At 36.8% G+C, this 21,814-nt stretch overlaps 1 protein-coding gene across 4 annotated transcripts in view; it reads left to right on the top strand.

Moving 5' to 3' along the window:
• XRCC5 (X-ray repair cross complementing 5) overlaps positions 1–21,415 on the top strand; it is a gene marked incomplete at its 3' end in the record, with an annotated part of 50,625 nt that extends 29,210 nt beyond the window's left edge. Inside the window, exons 15-21 of one of the 4 annotated variants that reach the window (XM_080346781.1) lie at positions 2,554–2,647; positions 4,077–4,146; positions 11,541–11,650; positions 12,147–12,243; positions 14,246–14,313; positions 18,936–19,007; positions 19,813–21,415. In XM_080346781.1, coding sequence (XP_080202907.1) covers positions 2,554–2,647; positions 4,077–4,146; positions 11,541–11,650; positions 12,147–12,243; positions 14,246–14,313; positions 18,936–19,007; positions 19,813–19,827 — 526 coding nt within the window. Of the gene's footprint in view, positions 1–2,553; positions 2,648–4,076; positions 4,147–6,736; positions 6,780–11,540; positions 11,651–12,146; positions 12,244–14,245; positions 14,314–18,935; positions 19,047–19,812 lie in introns of those variants that run through there. The other 3 variants (XM_080346782.1, XM_080346780.1, XM_080346783.1) reach the window with 3 other exon arrangements.
• Between the last annotated feature and the right edge of the window lie 399 nt (positions 21,416–21,814).

The raw sequence follows: 21,814 nt of genomic DNA, 5'->3' as shown, positions 1-21,814 counted from the left end.
TGATTTTTAAAAAATCCATAAGGAAGGCAAAAGGATACAGACTCAACTATGCAAAGGAGAATGAATGGTAATAGGATTAAAAAAATATGAAAAAGGTGGTATTGCTGTAGTAATGAATGGGAACAGTAGTATTGTCAGTACTACAACAGAAGTGTTAACTTTATGATTTTGGTCTGTGTTTGAGGAAAAGCTGAGTGATATAATTAAATCACTTGATAAAGAAAAGTAGCTCATTGCAACAATGACTAAGGAGAATGTTAAACACCAGATAACATTCAACTTATTAACACTATCAGATCTAGTAATTTGCACTAAAGTTTTTCAAAAGTAGGTTAGGAACTCTCTTGACTATTATTTTTGTTTTCTGAAACTGATTTGTGTCTCCTGTCATCATAATGATCTGATTCATGTATGCTTAATTTTTAAGGTCTAATGGGATTAAGGCAGCAGAACTGTAGGCATGATGTCTTATTACTGATTTTAATGTACAACATTTTTTTGTTTCACTTTTGCTAAGCTCTGTGTAGTTTGAAAAATCCAATAAAACAGAAAGCAGTTTGCTTTTTCCTTCTTAGGTTTGCTTTGGAGAGGCTGTTACTTCATCCAACTTTGCAGTATGTGAGAGGCTTCTATATAAATGTAGAAGTGGGTGTATTTTATTAATTTTTCTTGAACAGTTGTTGCACGTTTTACAGTTTAAAAATACTGCTAATCAGTGCATTACAGATCCTAAATGTCAGATCCTTGGCTGGTATAAATGGATATGGATTCATTAGTTTCTGCTGTACTGCACTGATTAATGACAGCTATAGAATTTGTCCCAAGCAGTTAAATGCAGCAGCATCACTTATGTTTTTCTCTTTCCTTCAATCCCAAAGTATTATGAATCAGTAAAAATAAGGCAAGAAGAAAAAGATTTAAAGACGTTGCAATTGAGTGGAAAACACCTTTGGAGAAAAGGATTCTAAAATAGACTTTTCATTGTTCTTTGCACCTTTCATCAAACCACATTGATATACAAGAATATTGGTTCAAGTAGAAGTTCCAAACTCACTGGTGTTAGATAAATATCAGTTTCTGCATTTTACAAACAGACATATCAACTGTGCAAACCCATCAAGCAATGTGTTCAAGGTCAGCCAGAAACTCAGCAGAGTTGAGAGAGAAGCAAGGTGTCCTGTCCTTGTCCTGATGCATAACCAACCTTCTCCTAAAATGATAAGTAAGGTTATGTTGGATGACCGGAGTTGCTGAGGAGAAGCGATTTCATTTCAGTAGTGACAAAATTAAGTAAAGGACAGAGAAGACTACTGAAACAAAGTGAGATTGACACTGATTGTAAAGTAGGGGAGGAGTGTGCTATAGAAAGTAAAAAGGAAGACTATACAAGAGAATTCTAGTGTTGATTGCTTCTATAACATGCAATGTGATTTTTAAAATCAGTTTTAATATTGTAGAATGCAAAATGACACCTAGCCTAGGATCTCTGGCTTTGTCCCTACATTGTCAAGCACTTTATTCTTTTCACTGCAGTAGCAGAATTTTTAAGAAAAGCTTCTTACTTTGTTTAGGGATTCATTGAACACAAATACTGCGATTTAGATCATTGAGTAGCTTTCAGTCATTCTGCAGTTGAAATTGATTCTTCTGTGTCAGTAGCCTGTCACATTGAGTGACACAAAAGACAGCATCTGACTTTCTTCCCCTTTTGTGATTAGCTGGATTTTCTTCTTTTGCCAAGATATGCTCTCAAGTTTGGCACATTAGATGGTACAATTAAGTTCCTGGTTTGAATGCACACATTGGTGTATGTTACCTGTGAAGGCAAAGCTGGAGAGTAGCCTAAAATCACAATTAGCTTTTTAGAAATAACAAAGACTAATTTGAAAGCATTTTGAGATGTTGTTTAAAATGTCCTAAGAGTGTTCTTACATACTTAATTGGGGTTTGCCTACCAGGTTTTGACTGCTGTAAGTGGAAGTTTATAAAGCTCTTGTGTGCTGATGGAGAATATAGGTCATTAGACTCACTTGTAGTAGCTATCATCAATTCCAAGGCAGGAACTAGCAGGTAATTTTTGAAGAATAAATGAATTTCTTACTTAAATGTTAAGTTCCATTGCCATTTCATGTTAAGAAGATCCGGTGAGAAGGCCAAATGTCATGTAATCTACTGTAAATCATATACTTTAAATTATTAAGGTTAACTCAATATACAGGTTCCAAATAAAGTGCCTGGAAATGTTATGTATGTAGAAAGGTGGAGAAAATGTGTATGTGTAAATTCACTCTTGAAATAAGCGTGAATAATCTCGTACCTTCAACAGTGGTGCGTTTGCTTTACACTAAGATTAAGTTTGATCTCTGTTTCTGCTGTCTGCTTTGTGCAGCCAGTGGGGGAAAATGAGGCATGGAGTACTGTTCATTTGGGAATAGCTGTAAATGAAATTTTGTCCAGTGTTCAGCTTATATTTCATTAATTTACTGACTCCTTACTTAGTAGGCAGGACAGTTTAGTTTAAGTGTTTATATTGAGTTTTGTCCTCATTTGCAGCAGTGAAGATGGACCCAACCCTAAGAAACCCAAAATTGAAGATGAGGAAGGTAGCTTTAGCATCGTGAAGCTTGCTGAAGGCAACGTCACCTCTGTAAGCATATTTTTACAAATCTGGTTATTAAATGGGAAGATTAATTTCTCTAAGTGTATTGTAGTGAATATATAGTATTCCTGATAGAAGGACAGTTTCTAGCCTAAACATGACTGAAATATTGTCTACTTGTGGATCTGAGAGTCTACTGGAGATTGTAAAGACAAATTCTTCTGCCCTTAGGTGTCTGTTAGTACAAGTTTCCATCAGTCTGGGATATTTTAGGACAGAATTCTCCCCCAGTGTCTAGAAATCTAACGGCAAGTCTGAGGATCTGAGGAAAACAGAATATCAGATTTGGGGCTCAGTGGTTGAATTTTGTTCTTGTTCTCTTTCATATCATCTGCAAAACAGAAGTTCCCTCTGTATAATTAATCAAAGGTATTGCTGTGGTTTTAGAGACTGTTCTCTGCATTGGTTGGGGTTCTAAATCACAAATCTGGCTTCATCTTGCTGGTAGGTTAAATGTGTAACTTCATTCCAGATATTGTGTACATGGGTAGATGAAGCCAATATCCTAACTATGCATGTTTATTTGATTTTTTTCGAATTAATAGGAAAAAGGTGATAATTTGATTTTCAAACTATTCTTTAAGTTTGTTTTTTAAAATGAATGATTGAGATTTTTAAAACATATTTTAAATCTGAAAGGATTTAAATGTTTTGTACTCCTAATATACACTTCTGATTTTTCCTGAAAAGTGGCATTGCCAGATTTAAAAGAAGCAGAAAGACACCAAGGAAGCTTAAAGCTTATCGAATGATCAAAGAATTATTTTGACAAAAAAGCATAACATTTTCAAATAAACTTAGGAGAATTTTGATTCCTGAAAGGAAATATTAAGCAATGTATTTTTTTTCCAAAGTTATTGCATCTATTTTTCAGTAGAAATTTATTTATATTTGACCTGGTTTTAGTTCCTTTGTAAGGTTTCTGTACTTGTAGGCCCATTTAGAGCTTGAGCTTTAAGATGTCAGCCTGAGCCAGAAAGGATAGATGAATTGAGTGCACCAGAGTGTCAAACCAATGATTCTGTACCCACGTGCCTGGGAGCTCCCATTCCTCATTAAGCATCTGTCAAGATTAGTGAGAAGTCTGTGCTGCAGAGAGTCTCAAAGCTGAACTAGCAGATAGCCTGAATGATTGCGCTTCTGACCTCTAAACCCCAGAGAATGTGGTTGCTTTATAAGAGTGCAGCATAGTAAGTGTAAATTCATCTTGCTCATGACATAACTAACCTTTGCAAAGGGTCCTGTGCATTAACACACATTGTAAGACATTCTTTTGTTTTATCAGTCCGCATGCAGAGAATTGTGGAGCTTCTGTTTCCATATTAAAGTAAACAGAAATTTAAAGACTCTTATTGCCTTGCAAGAAAGAAGAGATGGATATTGGCATATCATTGTGTCATTTTTGGACCTTTTGTAGGTTGGCAGTGTTAATCCAGCAGAAGATTTCCGAATTCTGGTGAGGCAGAAAAATACCGACTTCAAAGATGGTAAATGACTTTTATCTATCTTAATTATATTTAGTAGCATCTTCAGGGTTCAGTAAATGCAATCCATTTGTCTAAACATGAGTTTCTAGTGCTACGCGAGATGCTCTGGAGTTTACTGCTTAGCTTCTAGTGCCACTCAGCAAAGAAAGGTGTCACTTGTAATTCCCATGTCAGTATTTGCCTTCCCCATTTGGAAGTCTCAGATAACCCGTGTTTGTGTAACACTAGAGAGTGCCACACTAGAGAGCTGCATGGAGGCATCTGAGCGACTCCTCAGGTGTTTCCAGCTGAAGATCCCTTGCTACGGACTGACTGCCTCTCGTTCAGACTGGGCACCAGCTTCTCATTTGGCTTCACGGGATCTTTCTGGCTCAGAGTGGAGGGCTGTTGGCTGCGTGCGATGTGAGAAACCTGTTTGCTGCTGCCTACTTATTCTGTTCTATGAAGAAATAGGAATCTGATGCCTGGGTTCATGCAGAGATAGTTTATTAGTGTTTGTTGTGAGCTGAAGAAAGCATAGGTGTTTTTAGAGTGTAATGAGCAGGTAGTATGTGACTTAAAGCTGAGAGGAGGCTCTGTGTGCACTGAGCCCATTCTCAGTGTATGGCAAGACTGGGTTTTGATGCAGAGGCAAGGAAGAATACAAATCACAGGTCAGCCCCTGTCTTGCATTCCCTAAGTCTGAAAATGCAATGGAATTATCATTCGCTTGTATGGTATTTCCCTGCTGGAATAGCTATATAGAGATATAGGCAATCCAAATCTAGAATGCACAAGATGGATGGGGTCATTTTTTCTTTTAAAGTGTGTTTGAAAGTTGTGGCAAGATAAACCCCATCTGCCAAATAGCCACTAACATAGCACTTCTTTTCAACCAAAAAGATTTGCAGAGGAACTGGAGTGAGGTGCTAGTTATTTCAACAAGGCCTTTGGTCCTTTTGGACATAGTTTGAGGAGGGTGTTAAGTAGTAGATTGATTTGTGATACAGTCTGTTAAATCCTACATAGCTATTTCTCTCCAGAATTTCCAGACCTATAAGCCAGCTAGTTTTACATGGATTTTGCATTAGCTTTCAAAGAAATGGTTTATTGAAAAAAATATTTGGAATTGTGTTCTCAGATTTCAGATATTAAGATACAGTAAAACAACACTGCACAATGTATTGGAACACGAAGCTGAAATTTGACTAGTTTGTTACAGTAATTAATTTTATCAGGCAGGAAGCTCTAAGGCAGAAATAAGTACAGTGATTACCCTTGAAAATGATTTAACTAAAGAGTGCTTAAGTATATCCACTTGGTAGCTGTGCTGCAGATAACTGCAGTACATGTTTGGATGGCTTCTGAAATTTTGAGCAATTGGCTTCTATTTTATGTGTGATCTGCTCTGTAATTATGAGGTGTAGTTAGTTAGAATGTAGTGCAGTCACCCATTTAAAGGAGAAGTAGAAGCCACTATAAAGAAAAACATGGTCTGCATATTATTTGTTTTCTTCTGTATAATCCTTTTTCTGCTTTGGAGCCTTTTAGGTAGCTTAATACATAAAACATTACAGGCATGTTTTTAGTGGCTTGCTGTATTGCATTCTGGTTATGTAAATAGTAAATTCTGCCTTAAAAGTATTCAGTAGTTCTAAGGGGTTTTTTTAGTATAATTTTATATTGTATTTAATGATGAAGTATTTATTCCTCTGCTAGAACATGTGAAATTAAAATATCTTTACAGGAAAGGATGGTCTGTGGTGTTAAAATAGTTTATTGGGGAAAAAAAATCACATTGTATGTTTCAGGATGCAGACAGGAGAACTACTGGGTTACATCCTGGTTTGCTTCTTTATTGTGTAAAAAGGGCACCCAGTGTAGTCTACCAAACTAAACAGAGCCTACAGGGTTTGTGCTGTTCACACGAGAAGCCTCAGTGCAGGTTGGACAGCCCGTGTCTGATGCCATGTCCCGCAGCAGAGCAGACCAGACCAGGAGAAACGACATGTCTGCTGTTAGTGGAATCTGGGTCATCCATGTGTAAATACATATTTTTAGAAAATCTGAGAGTTTCAAATCGGTAGGGGTCTTAGGGATAGGTTTTCTGAGACTGGCCACTCATTTCCTAAACAGTAATCAACTTTGTTTTGAATTGACATCTCACAGAATCACATCTGTGCAGTTTATTACAGTCGGGATCCACTTACAGCTTACATGATGAGTTGTGTGTGATGGTGTCAACTTACTGGCTTATGTTGATTGCTCGTGTAGCTAGCGTTGTGTTTCCCCTCCAGACATCTTTATTTTCTTATTTGCATTTGTGGCCAGAGAGATGTCGTTTGATGCAGGTCTTATTTTGAGCAGGTTACAAGCACACAGTCATTCCAAAGAACAGTCTTCTGGTAACATCTCCTGATATTTGTGTCACTGAATGCAAATAAAATAGATTAGTTTCCGTGAGTAGGATCCAATCATTACTCCCAAGAGTGGACAACGAGTTTCTTCATTGCTGTCACTACAAAGATTCTCAAATGCAGTGAGTGCCATCTTTGTAATGCCAAAGGAGTAGCCACATGGCAACCAGTTTATTCTCTTGGACTTTTTACAGGTTTCCATCCATAACTGTGTTTCTGGAGAGCAGAAAGTGCCTGGTATGGGCTGTTGTCTTTTCATACACTTATGTAGAAGATAGAATGGCTTAATGAAGGGTAAAAAAAGGATACTGACACATACATAGTATTTTCTATGATTTGTAAATTTTCTGTGCAAGTTTATAGGCCAGATTTCATTGCATTTTACAGGACTCCTATCTGAGAACTTGATGTCTGAAGTCCTGTAGTTGAAAGAGCTTATTTTATTTTACTGATTGTCAGTGAAGAGGGAAATCTGCAATGACAACTGCAGACGTCAGAAAAAATGTCCAGAGACAAATTGTACCAAATACTCATTTTTATATATATAGGAAGTTTGTTAATATTTTTATTCATAGGCATTCCTAGAAAAAAAAAGTTAGGAGTCAGTAATTGCATGGGAAGATTTCAGCAAATACTCTGTTGTGCCTAAGGTGCCACACGTTTGCTGTATATAGGTTCTTTAGTAACATGTAAAACGCTGGCTTTGCACTGAATGCTTTGTATGCATAAAAGCATTGGGTATAAGAGATTTGCAATCGGGATTTATTAGTTGCAAGAAGGATGACATTTTATTCTGAGATTTTCTGTAGAAATGTGTATAGTTAACTACCTTTCTAGACCTAAGATAATTAAAAAAAAAATAGTATTTACTTCACTTTTTGTTGGTGTATGTCTTTGTGGTTCATCTGCATTTTTATCTTCCTGGATGTTTTTCTGTATTTCGGAGACTGTTCATGCTCTACTGCTAGGTAGGCCAAATGCAGTGACTGGTTTGATGAAAATGATTCAGTCATTAGAAAAGTATTTGCAAACCAAATACTTGAGTATATAAAATCACTTTGAAGTTTTCTGTATGTCTGCTTCACAGGGAAGATGAAGCCAGATTCGTCTTTGAAGGGCATAGTCATTGGGTGAGCTCTGATTTGCAATGAACAGAATTTGAATTAGATGTTATGAGGAAAAAAATAATAAAAAAAATCACAATGATGGTAGTTAAACATCGAGAGAGGGGCCCAGAGAGCCTGAATACTCTTCATCTCTGGAGCTACGTCAACACCTGATCCACAGCAACCCTGGTTTGAGTCGGGATTTGGGCCACGTCCTTCAAATATGCCGGCCTACATCGTTCATTTTGATACCCACAGGCTGCTTAGAGAGACCATTTCAAAACTGAACAGCACCTCATAGGATACTGGAGGTATCAACAGCTCTTGACCTTGAAGTTGTTGTTTCTTGATTTAAAGATGAAGGAAGTACTTAAAAATTAGGACAGTTTTCAATTTTGAATCTCTTCCTTCTTTTCAGTTACAAAAAGATTATACTTATAGAGCAATAGGTTAAAATTAATTATCAAGTGATTTAACTGCTTTGTCAGTGACTCTTACTTTAAGCATCATCCATGAATACAAATCATTGCCACCATCAGTGGATAAATCAAAAGATTGGTAAAAATAGGAGTCTTTGATCTACAGAAAGAACTGTGTTTTTTAACGTGATTTTTTTTTTGGGGAAAGAAAATCCCCAAGGAATAGAAATGGGACTATAATACAGTTTTATTTATTATTATTCTATAATCTGGTTGGCATAGTAATCAAGACCAAGGACTGGACTGAACAAACACGAAAATATAAGTACACTTTTGTACTGTAACTATTCAGAGATAACAAGTGAATATGATTGTTCATGACATGCTTCACAAGAAGTAACAGCATTGGTGAGTGTATTTTAGGGTAGAGAATGTGTCTGAATGCCAGTGGGGAAGGGATTAAATCCTGTTAGAAAAAAAATATATTGTATTCTAAGATTTATTTATTTATTTATTTATTTAACCTGTCGTTATCCAGTCTTAAATCACTATCTTTGTCATCCAACCAATCAGGTACAGTAGAAGGAGGAAGCAGGAGATAAAGATTTCTTGTGAGATCAGCTGAATGTGATGGTTATTAGGAGTGCTGAAATTCCAGCTAATGCAAAATGTAGAAGTTTGTTCTTTTACTTCCTTACCATTGTGTGGGGCATGAGGGAAGCTGGGAGAGAAGGAAGAAAGTTATTATTCTACAGTGTTATCCTGAATAGATTGTCAGTTTATAACTCTGGGATCTGCTCTTCAAAAACCCAATGCCAGAGATTTGTCTGGGACGCATCAGAGTTAATGCACAGCTTAGTTAGACAGCCATCTTTATGCCTTTCTCCAAAAACAGGGTAATTTACTTTTTGCAGCACCCAAAACCAAAGATTCGGACTAATGGAAAGGCAGATGACAGGCATCAGGACATCAACCAAGTTCTCAGACAAGAAGTGTAAAGGAACAGAGTTCACTTCAGAGAACTCCCAGTTATAATCATTGCCTACCACCTCTGGTGTTGTCTTTGCCCTCCTGAAGTAATTTGGTGGTCCAATCATAACACGGGGATTTTATCTATTTTAGATTCATCAATCATTGGCCTGTCGCTTAAGTGAGACCAAATGGACAGACCCAATTTTAGCTGAGCCATTTCAAGATGTTAGAAGAATCCGACTTAAAATACTGTTGCCATGTAACCTCTTTCATGCCTATATTGTGGTCTTTTGGTGCTTACTAAAACGTTGTAGAGTTTTTTTAGTTCCTTACAACAGATTTCAAAAGGAGGCAGCTCACAGTCAGTAGCAAGAAAAAGTCTTTTCTTCTTATGCCTGACAGTGCAATCAAATGGAAAAAAGATTTAAAAAAAAATAAATGCAAAAGAAGTAAAGTGTCTGATAATTTCAAAGAGTATGCTGGAATCATTCTGACAATAAAGACTTTTATTGCACCCTCATAGTGCCTGGGGTTTTAATTTAAAACATCAATGAAAAGGCAGCATTAGAAGAAAAAAAACCCACAACACCACCACTGAAAATACCAGCAGGACTCGGTTTTATTAGCGCAATTCATAAGAAATTAGAACATTTAATGACAAAATCGTTAACCATGAAAAAAATAGGCTGACTTAACTTGGGGAGCTTAAGTAGTGAGACTTCGGTATAGTTTGTCAGCTACTGGTAAAATAAATAGGCAGAGTGAGCTGCTGGCCCCTGAAGCAGCAGGCACTCGAGCTCACTGTTGCACAGAACCATCAGCCACCTCCTTTTCTAGACACTCTGTAGGGTCAAAAGGTAGCGGGAGAATTATCAGACTTCTCTTGTTTCATGCTTTTCAGGGTTCTGTCCTTCAGATTCAGTTCAATTAGACATTTTGTAGAACATAAATATAACAGCTAGAGCTGTGAATGCTTAGGGTAAACAGAGGGGAATACAGTATTTAAACAATGTTTGCTTCCTGCCGTGTTTACCTATCCTGTTTTTGTCCGCCACTCCAGCAGATTATTTTCCATGTTGTTTCCAAGTTACAGTGACATATATGCCCGTAACATCTGAACATAAGTGCTATAGGTCAGGCTAAAGGTTCTACTGGTCCAGTAACCTTCCTTTAACAGTACAAGAACAGGACAAGCAGATGCTGTGACTTGTCCAGAATGCTTTCCTGCATTTCCTTCCTCAATGACAACATCATCTTTAATCTCCCTGGATAGGGTTCCTTTTCTAAGAATTCCAAGAATTTGTTCAAGCATTTTTTTAAGCTGTTAAAACTTCAAGTATTCCACAGCAGTCCGTGGCAAAGAGGTTAACTGGTTCTGTTTGAAGAGGTACTTTTTTGTTTGTTTGTTCTTAACCCACATCTTTTTTTTGAGAGAGGCAGTGGACTATCAGTTCCTACTCAACCTTCTCACAGTGCTTCTGAGTTTGTGGATCGGTGTTGTACGTACACTCCTCACACTTTTCTTTGCTCAGGCTGAGGTACCTGCCAGAAAGTAAAATTGGAGAGTTCCTCTCCTGTAAGTAAATGTGAATAAAATCAGAATGATCTCCCCAGGGAAAGGGTAGATTCACCAGCATTGGACACTTTTAGCTGGACATGGTGCTGGGCCATCTTGTCTACACTGTGCTTCTGCCAAGAAGGGTTGAACCAGATGATCATTGTGGTCCTTTCCAACCTGGTGTTCTGTTATTCTATGAAAATAAAGGACTAACATCCAGCAGGTGTGAACTGGCCTTGCAGAGCACTTGGAGATGTTTTCACTTGTTGCATTTGCAGGGGTTTCTGGCTGCCTACCTTTTAGGAGCTCGACAGTGAGGGTGAAACTGGTGTTTCCCTTCTGGTTGGTACAAGTCTCATTGTTTACCTCTGCTGCTCTCTGTCAAGCATGCACAGTTTATAATACTTATCTGCATAATCAGCATTGCCCTGATGAAAAAAATCATCAAACTACCTGTACAGAGACAAGATAATATTCTAATGTCAGTAACAACAAGGTAGTCTTTTAACTGCAATCACCCTACAGCTGTTGTTTTGACATTATTACACCTTCCTCGTAAATTTAATGCTTTTATTGAAATATGCGTGTATTTCAAAGGACATTTAGGGCATCTGCTTGTGTTGTGAAACATAACCTCCTCAGCTTTAGGATCCCCAGTGTTCTGGTTTTGCTTTGTATCAAACAAGCTAGGCCAGTGCTTTTTTGTCTTGGCGTTGAGGGAAGGGAAAGACGTTTGCCTTGGCAGTGCTTGGGTTTCTTGCTCTATATCTAGCTTTTCCAGAGAGGCTGAAGTAATTGTCAGTAGCTTAAATAACAATTATCAGCTTGAGTAGCTTGTGGTGTTATGGGTATGATTAACTCTTTTGATGCCTGTGGAATAGAAAAAGAGACATGTAAAGGAACTGTACATTCTTTGATTTATTTATTTCTTCTTGTCTTTCAGTGAGTCAGCAGTTGATAAACCGCATTCATCAGTTCCTGGAAAATAAAGGTTCACAGTATTACATGAAAGGGATCAATTGTATCAGAGTTTTCAGAGAGGAAGCCATTAAGGTAATGTTAGTATGTGAAAACTCTCATCTCTTTCAAATTAAAGACATGATAGACCTATTTGCTATATTAGAAACTTGGTAATTTATTGCTAGAGCAAAAAAAAATGGATTTGTAGTTAAAGTCTACACAGATTAAAGTTTAGAAAAATTTTATGTTTCTTTATTACTGGAATGTGGATTAGCATCTCTGGTATTATTTGTTGTTGTTTGTTTTCTTTTAAACATAAAACCACAAGGTCTTTGACCTGATACTTGTAAAAGAAAAATAAATAATCCTACCAATTTCTTCTTAAGTAAATCTAGTTGCAAGCAAGTCTTTCTAGCCTTCTGAAAGGCAGTTTTTGTGCCTCACCTTTCCTTGGAACTCTCGGTTTTTGTAGGGATAAAACCCAAAATCTGTACTGACCTTTGTGTTCACTGTGTTGGATGACTTAATGAAGAATTAAGTTTGCGCTCCTTTAATATTTCTCTGTTATTGTTGCTGTTATTTTTTTCAGCTCTCCAAGGTGCAGTGCTTTAATGATTTTCTGCAGGCCCTGAAATCAAAGATGGAAGAGAAAGCCTTAGCTGATTTCTGGGAGATCATAATACAAGGTAGAACGGTGTTTAAAAAATAAAAAAGTATTTCTTGTTCTATTATCCATTTTGTAATGTTATGTAAGAGCAAACCTTGTTAGCAACGGGACACTTAAACTAACCTGAGAGCGGTATTTGGTATGGTTTGTTCCTGCAGCCTGTTTGAAAACATAAAAAAAGACTTTCATGTTGCATTTCCCTTTTCTGCACTATTAGTTTTGTATCAGCAATATTCATAATGCCTTGCCAAGTCTTGTTAAAATGGTAAATTAATTGTGGAAGAAGAGAGACAAATTAAATGTTACAGGGTAAGGAGCAGAAGATATGATTTCAGCTGAATTTCAAAATAAATAGAAAAAACTCATGCAGCAGAGATATAAAAAGAATCTTCCAAATTAAACTTCAAAAAAGCACAGATAGCATTGAAATATGTCACTGATCATTTTGTGTTTAAGCAACCTGAAGGACAGAGTATGCGGTAATATGACACCTACCTATGATTAAACTGGGAGATACGAGGCAGTGTGATTCCGAAAGACATTCAGAGACTACGCAAGTGATAAATGAAGGAACATTTTCACAAATATGAAACCTGGTGGACTAAAAAAGCCTTTTACGTCATACTCTCGTTTTTAATTGGAACCAGCGCTAAGAAAATCTGTTCAATGCCCAGCTGTATCTCTTAAGGGTGCATGCTGTAAAATGCAATGATATGCTTTTGTACAGCGCTTTCAAAGTGACAAACTCCAGACAGTCTCAAATGCCTACTTTGTCCAGCGTTTTCAAAATAGAAGGTAGGAGTTTGTTTAGGAACCCAAAACAACAGCACAAGGCAACACTGAAAGAATATGATATTCAGTAGTATTGTAAGGGACCTTCTCTGAAGAAATTTGGAAAAAAACACAAAACCAACAACCACAAAAAACCCAACAAATTTTGCAGCCAGGAAACTAGGATCTTCCAAAGCCATACTAGAATACTGTTTTAGTATTGTTTAGTTGTTACAAACCAGGGTTTTTATCAAACTGGAGTATATTTTCTTAGAAAAAGAAATTACAAATACAAACAGATGGTATTTTCATACAAAATAGATTATATTCTTGTGAGAAGATGAAAAAATCATGGTACTTTATGCATAATCGATCTGCTCTCACTAGTTAGCTGAAATTGTTTTTGCTTGCTGCTATCAAAAGCAGAAATCCTGTTTTCCCTGCTTTTTGCCACATGACCCATCCCTTCTTTTCTACCAAATGTGGCATTGGGCTTTGTCAGGAGCGACTGCAGCCACCAAAAGAGGACAGGCCTGAAGTAATGAGTTAGTGGCTCAGGAGCAAGACAGGTCTGTTTGACAAGTTCATTTGTCTCATGAAGCCCTGCCATGTAGTTCTGTGGGCACATTGAGATGGTTTCACACCTGTGCCTCTGCTGAAGCCTTTACAAATCTCCTGTTCTTCACTCTCGCACCCACAGGCACAACCATTCATGTAGCCAGGTGATAGACCAGACTGGAAAAACTATTAGGGTAAAAAGTAATTGAGGTTTGATTTGTTGGGGTTTTTTTTAGGGAGGTCACTGAATGGTGGTGCTGGCAAAACCAAAGAGCACTTTGGTAGTCAGACTGTAGGTAATCCCAGCATAAGTGCTTGTAGGTTAGGAGTTAATTTTTGAAGGCTATTAAGGACCTGAGAGCATGCTGTGAGTGACTAAAAATGTAATTTCTGGCGGATTTTCAGCATTTAATCTGTGATCTATGATTTCAGTGTCTCATTAGTTTGATTGTCATAATATTAGCAGTTTCCTAAATGGATACTTCCACAAGCTTATGAATATGCTCATTAATTTATTTTTATATCATAGTTGACTCATTTATGCAAGTCACGTTTTCCTTTGAGCAATATTTTTTTTAATTTTTGCTGGTGATGATGACACATTCAGAAGCTGGAATTTTTCATTTCTAACATTAAGTGTGGTTTTGGGAAGCCTTCTAGTGATGTTTTTATATCTTGTCTTTTTTTTTTAGACAGAATTTCTTTGATCACTAAAGATGAAGCAGAAGGAAGTTCAGTGACTAGTGAAGAGGCTGAAAAGGTATCGTTTTTTTAATGAGCATCTATTTGTATAGAGCCTGTGCTGTAGAACAGAAGATTCCTTCTTATGTGGATAAATCTTTAGGTGAATGAAATAGGATCCATATGAAATTGCCCCAATTCAGAGCAAAAATAATTCCCTAAAACATTTTGCTTTAATTGGTCTTTAGAAAGTAGCATGTATTGACATCATTAGCTGAAAATATCCTCTACAAAGAAAAAGAACTTTAGGAACTCAGTGTAGAGGAACAGAAATAATTGATTAGTTATATATGCAAGATCAGTATTTGAACTTCATAGATAGAACTCTGATATTGTCAGCATACAAGTTTGAAAGTCAGGATTCTTTTTTGTCTAAAGGTGGTTGAACTCTAGCAATGTAAAATTGTTATGGATAGTTTTCACCACGTATGCAACAATATCGGTATTTTCCACTTTACGCAGCTCTTGTGGATTGGTGGACATCATAGCTGTTGCTGATATTATTATTGGTGATCATATTAGATCCTTTTGGAAACAAAAGTTTGGGAATATTTGCAGGTATTCTTTCAGCAGAAGTATAACACTGGAGTAACTGCAGTGATGAATGAAGGATGTCACACTTATAAAGGAGTGAATTCTAACAGGCAGAGTGGTGCCTTCTGTTTGAAGGAAAGCAGAGTTGCTGTCCAAAATGGTATTTGTGTGGAGAGTGTAAGATGAGCATTCTTGTATCAGGCTGCTAGCCATGATTTTAAATACTTTAGGAGGAAGATGGTCCTTGTATTACAGACCCTTCAAGGTAAACCTGTAGCTAAAATCACTAAGTACTTTGCAGAGAAGCAGCTTTTCTAAGATGCCACATTGATTTTTGCAACTTCCAGGCTTTACATTAGCAATAACCAGAAGGGGGTAGAAGCAGGCCCTCCATGAGTGAATTAATGAGCGGTTAAAAGTTTGTCGTTTAGAAACTGCTTTTTTCATCTGTAAGAATTTACCTCAAGGTGAAGAAGGCACAGAAATGTCATGAAAATGAAAAGCTATCAAACTAAGAAAGCTAAGCAGATGTGCAGAGTAGAAATGGCAGAATATGATGGCTTTTTCTAGACATGAAGGACCTACTGGCTTTTTCTCATCACACATAATTGTATAGAGCAGCTTTTTTCCCTGGTGGTGGTTTTAAAGAATATCAGTTTTTGTTACATATTCCAAATGCTGTGAATTTACTTGGAATCTTCCAAAGACAGGATGTTTCTTGAGCACCTCACTTCCTAGTCTGGAACTACCATTGATGCTCAAAATGTGCTAATGCTGTGTGAAATAGCCACTATTCCTTAAGGAAATCTTTACTAGCCGTGAAGACCTTACAGTGTACTTGTTGTCTTAACTGTGAGCTTGTGGTGGCTAAAAAATACTGTACCTTTATAGGAACATAGCACAAATTATAGAGTACCAAGGACTAGATTTACAGCTGCCAGGCTAAGCTGGAGCTAAGACCAGCTTCAAAATAACATTTCCATTTTAACGTCATCTTGCAGTCAGCCAGGTTGTAATACAGGAACTTCTTTTGTGATTGATTGGAGGTCCTACAACGGCCATAACTTCCCTTTAAAATAGGGGAATAAGAGAGATTGCATGAAATCAGCTGTGCAACAGAGTTCTCTAACATGGCAGTTACCTTGGCTTTCAGAATAAAACCTTTTGCTAACACAGCAGTTGGCAATCCCAGTAATTCACTAGATAACCACCTCCCCACACACTCTCCAGATCCAAACCCAGAGCCCTGATTTGCCATTGGCTGTTGAGGGTTTATATGACTTTTTACTTAAGAAATTGGAAGACTGCATATTCTTGGAGTTGGGTCTGTGGAGACAGGAAATGTTATCTTGATGTTATGGGGCTGATCTAAAAATCTCATCCTCCTTGGTCCAGTTAAACCCTGCCACAGGTTTCCTGTGTGATACAAAGCCAGCGTTTTCTTATGTCTATACTAGACTGCAAAAATGGTTTGTTTTCTATACTGAAGGCGTTACCCTTCACTAAAGGGTTATATTGGATCTTTTAAAATATCACACAACAGAGCAAGATGCAAGTTTTCTTTACCCCTACAACAGGTCACATGCAAATGTGTAGGTCAAGGCCCTGGCTGTTAGTGCGGACCGATGTGACACAAAAGCCTTTTCTCTTGTGTGCAGATCGCTAGCTGATAGCTGTTTCAGGACTGTTTTGGTATAAGTTTTTATATTTATGGTGTTGCTCTTTGAAGGAGAAAGAAAGACATACAAGGTTGCTTGTTAGACAGGTAACACATAACAATTTTATTTTCTTTTTAGTTGAGCTACGTTATTCATGTGTATTTTCCTGTCACTGAGAAAAAGGACTTCAGGTGTTGTGTGGTTTGGTGGTGGTTGTTGTTTTTCCCCTCTGATAGTGGAAATACCCTTTATAGAGCATGAGGACGATAGGTTAAAAGAACAGAAATGTCAAGTGCTTTTTCTGGTTGCCTTGGGAAAGATAATGGATTTCAGCACAACTATTATATGTAGTTTCTTTTGCATAAATTTAAAACAGGTTTTGGAAGAAAAAAAAGCAACTTTGGATGTTCAGCATTTGCTGGAAACTTCAAGTTTCAATGTATTGCAAATCTTCATTATACATTTATTTAGCTTTCTTTACCTAATTTAGTGTGGAAAAGCTAATTTGGAAAACTTTGAAAAATGTGCTACTTTCAGAAATACCGTTTGACTCTTAATTAACTGTTTAAAAAGAAATTTGATCTGGCACAAAAAGCCTTTCAGAGCTGACAATGTAATTAGCTTTTAGTTTCATGGTATGTGCTTTACATTACTACTAGATTTGCTGAAGAAGTTCTCAAAAAAGATACACAGACATACAGCACCTTGAAATTCTAATTCCTTCTGGCCCCAGCACCTTATTTTTTTTGCAGCTGCAAAATCTATATGATAAGTTGAAGTCAGCACGTTAAAACATGAGTGTTGTCTGTAGAGTAAGCTTTCTGCATTCCTCTTGGATGTTCCTGCTTAGGCTGTAGGAAAGGTTTGACTTTTGGGTGGTGAGACAACCAGGCAGAGGTTTTCTACATCCTCTGTCTTTGGTGTTAACCAAAAGCAACGTATTTGTTTTTCATCCTGGTGGGTATGGTACCTGGTACTTTCCCCACAAACGGGATGCAGCAGGTAAGTTCTCCATGTTTTACACCTTGTCTAGAGCTGTCACTATTGCTCTAGAGAAGCAGAATATTTTATTTATGTAAAATAGTGTTTAAGCTTTTTACAGTACAAGTGTGTTGTCTCAGAGACTCATAGTGCTTGGGTAGGGATCCCATGACCTTTTACACAACCTTATGGCTGTTATAGTTTGAGTCCTTGGGTAAACAGTAGCTTGCTTTCAGGAGCCAGCTGTTTGCACAAGAGTTACCAGGTATTTATAGCCTGTTTAATGTGATTATTTTCTAGCTAGTTGTTCTCTTTCATCATCTAGAGTTATGGATAAGCTATTTCTGATTTAATGATAATGGAACTCAAAGTCATGGAATGTGGCTTTTCTTCCTCCCCAGCTTTTGCAGACATCTTTTTATCTGGGGCAGGGTTGTTCCCAGCTCTGTATACTTGTTCTGGTGCATTTTAGTATGAAAAAGAAAATTTATTATTTGATAGAAAGGATACTGGTAAAGAGACCATAACTAAAACTTGTAAGCAACTAGACCCTTTTTAAGTAAGAGTCAAGTACTTGTATTTTTTTTTCTGCCGTTCTAGCTAAATTATTTTTTTTCACTAAGAGAAAAATAATTCAGAGGTGGCTGTACTCCAGATATTGTCTGTATGTTTGATTTCAGTTGTTATAGTATCTGAGCAACTTACCTTTATCTTGTGTTTGTGGATGCCATGCTTTAAGTGAAGGGCATATGGGGAATTGTATCAGCAGCTACGGCAATAGAATTTTACATAATGAATTTTCTGTTTTTAAAGGCTGGCATTCTAACCATCTTGCATGTTTGAGGGTTGTTTTTTCTAAAAAAAAGAATCACGTCTTTGTTCATTTGTTAAATGTTAATTGAATTAAATGGGAAACTTTTAAGTTCCACACAAAACTAGAACATCACACTGAAGAAATTTGCTAAACAAGCCATTGGTCAGCTCACATATGTATTCATATCAATGGGGGCGTGCTTTGCTGTCCTTTAGCGTTTTGTAGATACACACAATACTAATTTTTAAATTATCTTTTTTTTAAGAACACATATATGGCCATGTTGTAATGGAAAAAAAATCCGCCTAGGGATTTTTTTCTCTGTGAACTTTCCCCATTTCCTCCTGAGATTAGGGACTAATATTTGCAGCATCCTTATTACAGTGTGTTCTACAACTTAACCGCGTGTTGTGTGAAGAACCATATCCTTTTGTCTGTGATTCAACACAGTTCACTGTGAAATCCCTTAAAAGCAATTCTTAAGAGATTTCCTGTACTTCATGGTGATTTTGGATGGTGGAAAACAGAACAAACTTCATTCATAATTTTTAATAACAGGTGGATTTGTTTTGATATACAAAGGAGACAATCTGTTAATTTAACATGTAAGGTCTGTGTTTTGTTGGTATCATATAAATACGTTTGTGCTTTCAGTTCTTGGCTCCAAAAGAAAAGAAAAATGAAACCCTGCCTCCCACAGATGAAGGTGGTGATGTTGATGATTTGGTGAGTACTATAAAGACATGGTGTGGCTTTCGAATTTAACTGTAACTGCAAGGAGCAGTGAGAGACAGCGAGTGCTTCTTAAAGCAGTAAATTGGAGTGCATGGCTTAGCAAACACCTAAGGAATTGAGTCAGAAAGAGCCATGTGAAATTACTTATTTGCTATTGTAAAGGTAACCAGATGTGTAATTTCATGATGGCAAACACTGTTATGTAGTTACACAGGTGTTTACATAGGTTAAACATGTCCTCTAGTGTGTTTCAAAAGAGCCCATGAGGCTGCTCATTTGATAGCAGATTGTTATAATTTACTATTATGGCATTTAACAAAGCTTGTCAATCTAGAACAGCTATTTATATGCATTGAAAACTGAAAGTCATTTTTAAAAGATGTTTTAATCTTCTCAATTAACCTTCTTTATATAGGCTTGCTGAAATTCAAGGATTTCAAGATGCTTTTTTAACAAATATTTTAGCCATTTTTACAGGCGAGTCATTACAAATATTTCTCCAAGGCTTAAGCTGATAACATAGAGAGCTTTAAAGAAGTTTCAATAGCAGGCAGATTTCTACTTTTAGACTGTGCTTTTTAAAATCTATAAATTGAACATACGATTATGTGAAGATGAGATTTTTTTTCTGTGTGGTTTTGTACTTTATAGCAGCTTAGTGTTAAGTTCTATGCAGTCCATTTATGTTTTATGATAAGGATTTCCGAATTTGCTTTGTTTTCTAAGTGCTAAACACACATACAAAATAACTTGAATTCAATGCTACTTCTTCCAATTCTGTTTCTTCTGTTTGCAGCTGGACATGATGTGACTGGGCGATATGTGGTGACTGTGCAAGCAAAGGTTTGGAAGAGAACCCTCTGTGAGCTGGAGCACAAAATCAGGATGTTAATGAGAAGACAGTTTATCCATCTTTATTTTCTCGAATGCGAGCAGAACTCCCAGAGACATCTCTGTTGTTATAAATGTGATCTGACTTCTTAAAACTAGAACAGAAGATTGAAATAATCTGAAGTATTTTGTGAAGTAATGATACTTTTAGGGCATATCTTTTTTTTTCTTTTCATTTAGCACACTGAATCTAGCTTATCCTTGGCAATGCTTTCAGCTAAACACTACTAAATTTAATGAGAATCTGTGCTGGCACCTGAAATTCTTGTTATAGTACATTGCCTGGGAAGGAAGATAGAAAGTCACAGTGAGGTTACCAGATAATGTTGAATCTTTAGTGGAGGTAACTACATAGCATTGTTGTTACAGAGGGGAGAAAAAAAAAACAAAACTGTTTTCATGCCTTTTTACCTTTTAAAATAATAATAATAAAAAAACACCACAGAGAGAAGAAAAAAAAAGAAAACCACAACCAAAACCATACAAACAACAAAGGCTTCTGGGAAAAAAATCTAGGCCAGAGAGTCACAAAGTGGTTTGAAATACACAACAGAATCTCAAGTGCACAGCAAAGCCATGTGTGCTGATTTTGACACACTGTACCCAGATGAGTAGTTATGGGCATCTCTGTAGTACAGGTTCTCTGTCCTGTCAGCTTAGCAGCAGCTCAAAAGTCTCTTTCTGTTATAGACTTTCCTGCTTCATTCTTAGACTTTTAACTACTGTAGATACTCCTGATGCCAAAAGGGTGAATCAATTGGTTATATCCTCATTCCATATGCTGTGAATAACTGCTAACACAGAGCAGAAGAATCCGTGAGAGCTGTGCACTGACACCTGTGACAGATAACTGACAGTAATTAACATTAGTAACCAAAATGGAGTATTGTCTACACAGCAATCCAAACTAGTCAAATACTGCTTAGAAAAAGATACTCAAATTACAGATCTGGAGAGATGATAATGACACCTTCACAGATATGTGTTTGGTACAACCAGATTAATTCCTTTTAAAAGTTCATTTCATTAGTGCAAATGTATAAACGCACTGTGCAAAATGGTACTAAGTTCAGAAAAAAAATAAAAATCATGAGCTGTAGTTAAAAAATGTTTTGGAACATCCACACTTTATACTGAACAACAGTTCCTGTGTGGGAAGCAGCAATTGCTTTCTGCCCCTTCCTCCCTGCAGTGACCTGCTCTGTCCTGTCTAACATCCTGTATTGATTGAGATCGTGCAGACTGTGAAAGGGCTTTTCAAATGCAGATGGCAGGGAGTGAGTGATCTTTCCAGACTTTTAGAGCATTTGTGTCACCAGAAGATATTTTTCTGAATTGGAAATAAGAAGTATTTGGTCAGTCCATTCTTTCGAATGTCTTTTATGGCAAATTTATAGAGTATAACAGTGACTGGAGGTTTTTTTTACATTTTATTAATTTGTTTGGTTAATAAAGTATTTCTAAAATGCTTTTGTCTTCTTCAGAACCATGTTTGCTAAAATCAAATTATTAACTATCTATGCAATACCTAAGAGGGACTATCAAAAACCCCTTTTCTGGACATAAAATGCAGACACTGAATATCAAAAGCCCTGTATGGAAGCCATGTGTAATGACTTGTTCTATTCTTTACAAACTCTAAATTCACAACACCTTAATAAAATAGTTTTTAACATTTTGAAGAGATAATGAGAAGTCTTGGTCAAGACCAGACAGGATACAGAATCGCTTCACAAGTCAAAATAAGGATTAGGGCTTTCTGTTTCTTTTGAACCAGTTGACCACAGTCTAAAGAGAGTGTTGCTTCTGTCAAGCAATTCGCATTTAGTTTGTGGAGTGTTATTACATAGATCTTGTTACCTGTACAGCACATTTAGGCTCGGCATGGTAACTGAGTTGCTAGTACC

This window comes from Nesoenas mayeri (genome assembly GCF_963082525.1).
Source record: "Nesoenas mayeri genome assembly, chromosome: 6".
NCBI lineage: Eukaryota > Metazoa > Chordata > Aves > Columbiformes > Columbidae > Nesoenas > Nesoenas mayeri.
The sequence above is the reverse complement of the archived record's forward strand: the minus strand, read 5'-3'. Positions and strand labels throughout refer to the sequence as shown.